Source organism: Camelina sativa, chromosome 11 (genome assembly GCF_030686135.1).
Source record: "Camelina sativa cultivar CO46 ecotype springtype chromosome 11, ASM3068613v1".
In the NCBI taxonomy this organism is placed as follows: Eukaryota; Viridiplantae; Streptophyta; class Magnoliopsida; order Brassicales; family Brassicaceae; genus Camelina; species Camelina sativa.
In genome coordinates this window covers 35,538,108-35,548,046 of record NC_141890.1, presented here as the reverse complement: position 1 = coordinate 35,548,046, position 9,939 = coordinate 35,538,108, and the positions used below count along the sequence as shown (strand labels likewise).

Sequence of the window (9,939 nt, the reverse complement as noted above, 5' to 3'; positions counted from 1 at the left end):
AGGCTAACCTCTTGTGGGGATACAAAGTCCTAGATTTAGATTCTCGGTTAAAGATTAGGTAGTTAGGAATTAGATTCGCGTTCCATGCTTATTTGTTCGAGGTATTCGTTCTCAGTTGGCTTAAATCTTCACGATGGCCTCTATCTTTGGATCTCTTCCTTTTGGGTTTGTAGATCTTTTCGACAACGACTTTTGAGGATGTAGTCCAGCGACTTAGGTTCTCTTCCGACTTCTTTGATGATTTTGAGAGTTTCTCTTTTGGCTCCTGTGTTGTAATTTGTGTTTTCCGAGTATCGGGCTTAAGCTTTCGGAGATATTTCTGTTTTCCGCCGATTTTAGAATTTCAGAAACGTATTTCACCTCTGTATTTCACCTTATATTATATAACGAAAATCTTGAGTGGAAAAAAAAAAGACTGTATTGAATTTGATTATCGTATATATAATTTAAAATATAAATATTTATTTGGTTGCGGTTTTTTCTTACTTAGCAAGCAACCCCTCTTCAATTACACCTTCTCTTTGCTTCTAAATGACTAGCCAAATTCTTTGTCTTGGGACAATTATATTTGGTGATCGCAAGTATGAGATTTACAATGTTTCAAGCATTTTGGTAACAAAGCGTCAATAATTATCATCAGCATTTAACAGTTTTTGCTTTACAGATAAATTTATACTTTTACAAGCCATGAATTACGGATCAAGTTGGATGCCAGAAAAGAAAAAAAAACTGTGGATCAAAGTGGGCTAAAGTTTGACCATTTTGATATGTAGGATAACTTGATTTCTTTTCTATTTGCAATTGTTCCATCCATATGTAAAATTGCTCTATCGTTTTTTCACGTCAAGAAATTGCTGTATCGTTTTTTCTCTAAATTGCTCTGTCTCAGATACACTTAACTATGAATATTTCTAAAGATGTTTAACCAAAAATATAAGTGTTTTTTAGTGATATAGATAGTTAAATTATTATTTTTTAAAACTTTAATATTTATACAAGTATACAACTATATTTACTAAAATCGAAGTGTTTCAGAAGCCATTATAGATTTGACCCTGGGACCGAGCTAGTGTCCCAAAACCAACTTATTATCCCCACACAAATCACAAGCTCCCGGAACAACGTTTTTTACTTCCTATATTTCAAATTACATCGTACATAAACCGTATACTATTAAGTTGAACACTTCTCCATACATATCTTACATTTTGATTTTTATTTTATTTTTCACAAGATCGTAATTTAACAGGCACGTACTCGAACTGGAGAAAATGTAAAGTTTCCAAGACTTCAATCAATTACGGGTAACATGTAAAGTATAAGAGGTTATAAAAATTAAACAGTGGTAAAATAGAAGACAATTGAGAAAGACAAAAAGAGATTTTATTCAGAAAACGTAAAAAACCTCAACAAAACCAGTTACATTTTGGTACATTATTACTACTACTACTACTATTTAACTTCCTTTTACAGTAGAGGCTCAGTATTCAACGCCGCAGTTTTAAGCTCTTAAGCTGCAGCCACCCTTGGCCTTCCGTAGCTAGCTGGGCCGCTGCTGTGAGTCAAAGTGGTCTCGAGTGTGTTGAACTTGACCCTCTTCGCCTCCTCGGGTGAGATTTCGAATCCATTGGTTATGACCGCTAATGGTAAACCTCTCAAGACTGAGGTTCGTCCCGCAAGAGTGTTGATCTGTGCGTTTGCGTTTGTTTTGAACTCGACCCACCGGAACTGGTCGCTTGTTGCGCGTTTCACCACCGAGAAACCTTGAGGTACGACAATTAGCTGTCCTTGGGAGACTTGTCCGTCGAACACTCTGTCACCGTTGTCGTTTACGATCTGTACTTGGGCTTCCCCGTCTGTCACGTAAAGAACCGCGTTGGCATTTGCGTTCCACTGTGGAAGCACCATTGCGTTCTACACCCACACACATTTCAAGCAGTAGTCATGTTTAAATGTAGAAATGGACATATTATAGCGAACCGAATCAAATTGTCCACCCTCATTCATATGCATGCAAAAGTTACTTTGGTTTTAGTTTAGTTAGATAATATATATATATTTAACTTACTTGACGGATAGATCCACGGAGGGCTGAGAGACGGATGAAGCGAAGGATGGGGAGATCGTAACTGTTGAGAGTGCTGATGTAACCGAGCTGTGGCTTGTACACGTCAGCACGAGACGGGTCATCAAGGTTATCAACGGACCTGGCACTGCATATGGTCTCCTCTAAACCGTTACCTACTCTTTCTTCTTCCCCCTCCTGAGGTCTCTGGCCCCTCAAAGGTGGCCTAATGACACCGAATGGACCTTGTACTCGGACAATGTTTCCACGGTTGTCATCTTGGTTCTGAAGTTGTTGAGCTGTCTGAAGATCGATCTTCAAAGCTTGAGCAATAACCTCAGGTCCGAATCCACTGAAAATGTTCTTTTGTGGCTGTTGCTCTCGTCCATGTAGCCATACTTGGCCTTGTGGGTTGTTTCCAGCTAAGTAAAATGGCTTCATTACACACACCAAAAAAAACCGCATCATTTTTTGTTATTTTGTGACTAGATAATGATATTATTTTGAGGTTTTGGTTTATATGTACCCTTGGGTTGCGGTCGAGCTGGTTCTGGTGACTGGCTAAATCGAAGACGCTCACGATGACAAGTGGTTGATGTCCGTCGTTGTAGAACCACTGTGCTACTCCGGGAGTTGTGGCAATGGTGTCGCCGCTCCTTATGTGCTCCACTTTCTGGTGCATGTCATGGAACCTTTGGCTTTGACCTTCTTCACCCTGACCCTCGAACTGTCTGCCTTGGCGTGGTTGGAACACTGATGAGTCTTGGAATGTCTCGGCGCATCCCGGGATCACTTTTCCCATAAGACCTCTTCCTATATATAGTGTAACAAATAATTTACATAGCTTTAGTTATAAGTGATACTAGAGAATATTATATTAGGCATATGTGCTTGAGAATAATTTACATAGTCACAAATTCGAATCTCGAAATAGAAAGAATTGTACGTACCTTGAGCCACGAAGGAGAGCTTCGCGGTGTTAACGAAAGAGGGCAAGTAGAGACCCTTAGACTCGATGACATAACGTGCGAAGGAGACGCCTGAGCATCGGAGTTGTGGAGCGTGGTGGTCCCACACCTCGATGCGACCAGCCTCACTCTTCAGTACGTGTGACGGCTCGAGGGCATTGAGCTGGTCGAGCTGGCACTCGTTTGGAAACTGCTGAGCAGTGTAGCCATGGAAAAATATCAAAAGTGTTAAGGAGAACGAAAGAAGAGAAGAGACTCGAGCCATTTTGTGTTAATTTTCTTACTTTTTGTGGTTTCTCACTTGCGTTATGTGAAGCTTGCTATTTATAGGATATTTTATTTATTTTTTCGTTATTAAAAGTTGTTGAGAATAAATTGATTAAGAATTGAACCAGGTGTATAGAATCGACTATGTACATAAATTTTACACTTCACTTATAATCGCTACTTTTATGTCTTCATCGGATCGGAAAATAAATTTTGGATTCACGCTGTAATAAATAAAACGTATCAATGAACGGAGTTGACACATTTCAATTTGCATGGCTTATTCTTGTGCATGCTTCTTACACCTTATCTTTGAGATAGGCACATGCATTAGCAACAGGACAAATCTTTTATGTATTTATTTGTATACAATTTTTTATATAAGTAACAAAAAAATTAAACCATTTTTTTGTAGATGTCATCTTTGCGGATGGATACGCTATTTGTCAACAAAATTATTATAATTTGTTTTTGTTATTGATAAGTTATATTATCAGTTGATTAGATCGTAATATAATGGGATCATGGTCACATTCGAACTGAGAAAATGATGAGTTTCGAAAGGCATTGGCCAATTATGTATTCATGCTAAAAATAAAATGTATAACAAAAAAAATATATATTTTACAAAGGTTTTACTGTAATTATAAGACGTGGCGATAGAAAACAGATGAGATCATACGTGGGAGATGTGGCGTACGCGACGAACATGTTGCGACGAGTGTACGGCTGCATGCATGCTGTTTACCCCCCCCCCCCCCCCCCCCTGCCATTAGAAAAAATATTAATAAATACACACAGTATACAGTGATACGCACAAGTATGCCGATGACCTTGATTTGGCCCCACAAATAAAGTTTAATTTGTTATATATACTCTCAATTTTGTTTCAATTAAGGATGCATTCGATGTAAAAAAGCTTTTCTTGGGTTGAATATATTTTTACATTTATTCAGAAAAAAATAGTAAAAGTATTAAGATTTATAATCATCGATTCTAATTAAACCAATAATACCATGGTAACAAAAAAAATTTAAACATGGAAATAAATCAGAAATTTGATTTCAGTCCACAGAATCAACTCGTCGTAAGCAATGAAACGAATGGTGTCTAGTGAAGTGATTAAAAAACAATTAGTAATTACCTACTAACTACAAAACAAATTAATATGAGATGATTAAGAATTAACTTATATTTTTATGAAAAGCATTTTATTTTAATCGACTTTAAATCATATGATCGCCAACTTAATTTGAGAAATGAGAAACACATATTGCAGCATCGGTTTTTTTTGGAAAAGAGGACTTCTTGATGGTAACATGTTTATAATAAACTAGGTTTAACCCGTGGTACACCACGGATAATTTTTTTTTTAAAACTTTTGAATATATTATAAATAGATCAAGTTTTTTTGAGTTTTAGAGGGGTATTAAACTCATATTTTAGAAGATTTTAAAGTATTTTTAAAATTACTTGTTATTCAATTAATGATTTTTAAAACTCTTTTAAAATCCTATGTTATTCAACTTGAAATTTATATAAAATTATTTAGAATGATTCACGATCTCTTGTTATTCAATTCAAATATGTAAAACTCACTTAAAATGTACTGTTATTCAAAATATTACAAATTTTTTAAAAATAGCTACTTTGAATAATTTTAAAAGACTTTGTTAGCTTTTTTAGTTAAAAAATATGACTCATACAATGAAGGATTTCCAGAAAAAAAAGGTCAAACCCTATAAAACTCACACCCTACGTACATGACGCCACCGCCGGAAAAGAGCCTTGTCCTCAAGGTTCTCATGAAGTAAACAGGTTCATATCTTTCATTGCCTTCATACGTTGCATCAGTCACAAACTTGTTTCCTTCTCGTTTCAGCCATCGTAAAGAAGATAGAAGTAGCTTACCAAGGTTTCTCACGTTGACGTGATTAAATTTTTTAGTTACTGCAGTGACGGCCTCTTCTTTTAGCGGGTTGATGTCGAGAGTTTTTGTTGAACTGAAACCACCTTGCCCACTAACCTCCACACGTCGACCATCGTTCACTCCCTCAATGAAGCCGTCTTCATCGTAAACGTCATAGATCGATCGGATCATCACTGTTGTAATATCGAAATCTGAAAGAAACTGACTTTGATCCAAATAAAGCATGCACTTAACATGACACTGAGGATCCAAATTTGATTAAGAAATCAAATTGGGGCTCTGATACCAAATGTTAGCTATAAAAGCTAATTTCAGTCACTCTTCAAAGCCAAAGAGAATTGCTCATAAGAACAACACAAGAACAAAAGTTTCTTAACAATATTTTCTTCATGTTCGATTCTACAATAGCCAAGATGCTTAAATACACATAGGAAATTTGGCCCTTGAATAGCCAATATTTTCTTCATGTTCGACACCATCTCCATAACTCTCTCTGTGTTTATTGAACTCTTAACTTAAAAAAATTTGGCTCTTGAATCAGTAGGGCTCTGATACCATGTTAGAAGCAAAAGCTTCTCTCTCACAAATAAACAAAACAAACGTACTTGTTGATGTGTTTTATAGAAGATAGAGCAGAGTATTAGAGAAACTTGTGATTTTATTAATAAACTGGAAAAACTTGAGTTTTACAATGATGAGACTATGTTTTTAAATCAAACGTTGTAACTGCTACAAACGTCACAATGCTTATAAGCATCGTTTAATACAAATACAACCTCTAGCTTAATAATTAAGATAATTAAACTCAATTAAATCCAACACACTCTTGGGGTATCACCACCAATGCGCTCTCCTGCACCTGAAATCTTCACAGAGAAACTCGAATAAATCTACTCTATTGTATCTCGGCATCTTGGCATCTTGTACTTCCCTTTTTTCATTACCACTGCTACGCCAAGCTCTTGTAAAAAAAAAAACTGTTCCTTTTGGTAAATAATATTCATATATCATAAAAAAAAAAGTAGACAAATGGTGTGTTTTGAAACATCCTAAAATCACTTACAAAATCTCACAGATTCTCATTTCATTTTTATTTTCTTTAAATTAAAATCTCTAACAAATCATCAAATCTCCTAAAATCTTACTCAAATTTCTCAAAATCCTAAAATATTAAAATCTAACCAAATCCTAGAAAAAACAAGTTGAATATCCCCTTTTAATATAAATGTTACATTGTTATATATGTGTATGTGTTCTCACAATAATTAATAATTTGTGTTATCTAAAGTATATATTATAAATAAATCAAGTTTCTTTCTTGTTTGGCACGGATAAGGATAGTTGATGGTTTTGCTTTATTGGGTATCTTCTGTTTGATAGTTACCAATACAAAAGATCACTTACTTGATCGATTTTACATATGGCCTGTTATAATGAATTGCATCAATAACATAGCTATTACGAACTGGATTGATTTGAAATCGATAATGATTAACCAATTTATAGATTTGAAATCGATAACTTATGTGTCTATTTTTTGTTGTTAATTACTTGGACAGCCAAATGTTGTAAGAGTAAACCTATTGATTATGTATTCAGTTTTGTTAAGACTTCAACAAATTAATTAGTTTGTCAACAAAAAATTCTTACAGGATTATATATGGAAGAAAATAAAGGCAAGATTTGGGTTGTTTAATGAATTTAGATATGACAATTTTGTGTATATATACATATGTTTTGCTTCGTAGGTGAAGCTTTATGAACCAAAAAAATGGAAGAAGCTAAGGCATTAGCAATCAATCTGGACAAAGGTTAGAAAAAAACTCATATAAGTATATAGTTTTTTCTATCTATGGATGAAATAACTTAAATAAAGATTGAAGTTTGCTTGGTAATATATGATCTGGCTTGTTCTCCTTTTCAAACCCACTTTGAAAATGAGTCACCTGTAATTTTTAAAAAAATAAGACATATTTAATACGACATATAGAAGAACTTCATATAACACAATATCATCTAAGTAGATGTATAAGAAAGCGAACCATTGGAGATGTCATAATTAATTTGTTTGCTTGTGCTTTGGAATAAGGGTGTCGAGCTTGGTGATTTTAGGTGAGGTGAATGAAAGCCATAGTTAAGTTGTTTTCGCTTAAGAGAAGAGTGGAAGAGTTTGGTGCTTGAAGGTGAAGTGAAGGAAGAGTATTTATAGTGTATAGTTAAGATTGTAGGGTTTTTCATTTAGAATTCGCAAAAAAACGTGATGAGCAAGTTTAGAAGATTTGATTTGATTTCAAAATGAAAATTTTGGGAAACTATATTCGGAATATGATTCTAATATCCTATGTTTTAATGAGTGTGCTTTTATGTTTTGTGAGAAGAACTTATAATTGGAAAATGAAATCATCTTCTCTTATTCATCGGAATCTATTAACTGTATCTTCTGTCATTTGAAAACAGTTTTGTTATTCACATCATCGTAGATATTATCTTCTTCCTTTATTTGTAGAATTCCATGTTTACCTTATTTTTCTTTTATAATTAAAAAAGATCTGATTAGTGCAATCAAAATTTGATTTGAGAATTAAAACCCACCCGACATTTAGGATCACACAAATAACCTTAATAAGCTTTGATTAATTGTCTAAACCTAAGGGTATTTTGTGGAAATCCAGATAACATATAGAGAATGACACAAAAATGTACTCCAAAAGGTTAAGATACATATTCATTATATATTAAAATAACTCAAATGTAAAATAATCTATATCCGAATATAATTGTTTGGTTATAAAAATCCTAAAACAATTTTTAAAATATATACCCGTTTATAAAAATTCAAATCACATCATATGCTGAAAAAAATATAAAATTTTATTAACTTTATGCATTAAATAGTAATTTAAATAATTAAATATAAAGTTAAATAAAAGTGTAAGGAGAATTATATTTTAATCTAATATATTGCTTTAAATTAGGTAGATAGATTTTAGAAAATTAATATTATCAAATAAGGAAATCATTGTGTTTGGATACAAAGATAAAGAGAAAATGACACAAAATGTACTCCAAAAATGTTAAGATAGATAAACTAATTGATATTTAGTTTACGTTGTTAAACACACACCAAAAAAAATCCCAATTTCGAATCTTCTTAATTGTTTGAACTTTATTAATATTAATAAACTTTGTTAATTATTTTGTATTGTTGTGAAGATAATATACATTTCATAAATCTATAAATATAAAATTTTACAATTTTAAAGAATTATTTTTAAACCAGTCAAGCAAACAAACAACAAATGAAATTACTGGTCGTTGATTGCTATCGTTATCTCAGCAACAGGCAATCATAATTAAATTCATAAATATATATCTCTAAGGACATAAAGGTGTTTCACTCTTTTTATTTCTGTTTTTTTACTTTAATTTATTTGTTTTCATTTTTTGTTTTAATTGCTACAATTTTGAAATCGAAAAGCTGATGATCCTATATTTTTTTTTCAGGATTTGTGAGATCGTCGTCTCCTTGCAACCAGGATCTTGAAGATGACAAGTTTTTGAAATGTCGTTTGTTGGCTTTGTTTTGTTATTGTGGTGATGACCAGGATATCTTAATTTCAACTGTTGGACAGTTTGACAACTAAGTTGATTTGTAAGAGCTGGAAAGAGAATAACGACCCTTGTGAATGGTTTGCGATATAACCTTTGAAGAGGATATCATTAAGAGCAATTCAGAGCCGTGGCTATGTATTATTATAGAAACATCAAACATTAGTTTCCGGCCCATTATTTCTGAAGAAAATTTAAATTTAAAATTTCCAAAGTTTATTAAGTATATTAGAAAAAATACTGTATGTTGTAAAAGAAAGAAGAGAGCATTCTTCTCTCACTACAAAAAAACAGGTATGTTATATCATTTATTTTGTATCACAAAATTAAATGAAGTAATTTTAAATTACTTATTTTCAAGTGACGCAAATAAATATTATTAGCATCAATCATATCAATTGATATTATAATTATCTAATATTACGTCAATTATTTAAAACTGATTCAGTTTCTATTAGATTGTATCACTTTATTAAAAGTGATATAAAATATATTTTTATATCATTTAGATAATTGATGTCTTTATTTTTTTTGTAAAATCACTTTTTTAAACGATATAAAACTTATATCAATAAAAAACTGATTCTAAATTAAATTATATTTATATAATTAATAAATATGTTTACAAAAAGACTTGTGAACGTAAACAAAAAAACTCAAAATCTTTAATAATTTGTATCACCATCGACAAACCTAATCCCAACTAGCATCTCTTTTCTTCTTGGAGTTTTTAACACAAATTAGATCCTTAATCATAAGTAAGTGTTTTTCTGACTTTGATTCTATGATTAGCTTTAATTAATTACAGATTGACATCAGGGTTTGTTTAATTATTTGACTCTAGAATTATGGTCTCACGCAGGATTTTCTTGAGAATTGACTTTTATTTGTGAAGAAACACTCGGCTTGAACAACACATATTGGAATTAATCAAACAAGTTACGACTCGGTTCGCCTTACACCACGACTTCTTATTCACACAACAACCGGACAACTTCAGGCCGATTCTATTCCTAATTAGGTGTTTATTAATCTTCTTAATTTTTCTAGGTTTATTTTTTTCTTTAAAGTAAAACCCAAAAACGTTCTTTCAGGTTTTG

General features: G+C 32.5%; 1 protein-coding gene across 1 annotated transcript; it reads right to left on the bottom strand.

Moving 5' to 3' along the window:
• Positions 1-1,369: 1,369 nt before the first annotated feature.
• LOC104725055 (12S seed storage protein CRA1-like) lies at positions 1,370-3,323 on the bottom strand. Its single transcript, NM_001302978.1, has 4 exons — positions 3,016-3,323; positions 2,592-2,878; positions 2,069-2,500; positions 1,370-1,914 (listed from the first exon to the last, which is right to left on the bottom strand). Exons 1-4 carry the CDS (start codon positions 3,296-3,298, stop codon positions 1,510-1,512), a joined length of 1,407 nt encoding a protein of 468 aa, NP_001289907.1. The 5' UTR covers positions 3,299-3,323; the 3' UTR covers positions 1,370-1,509.
• Positions 3,324-9,939: the final 6,616 nt, after the last annotated feature.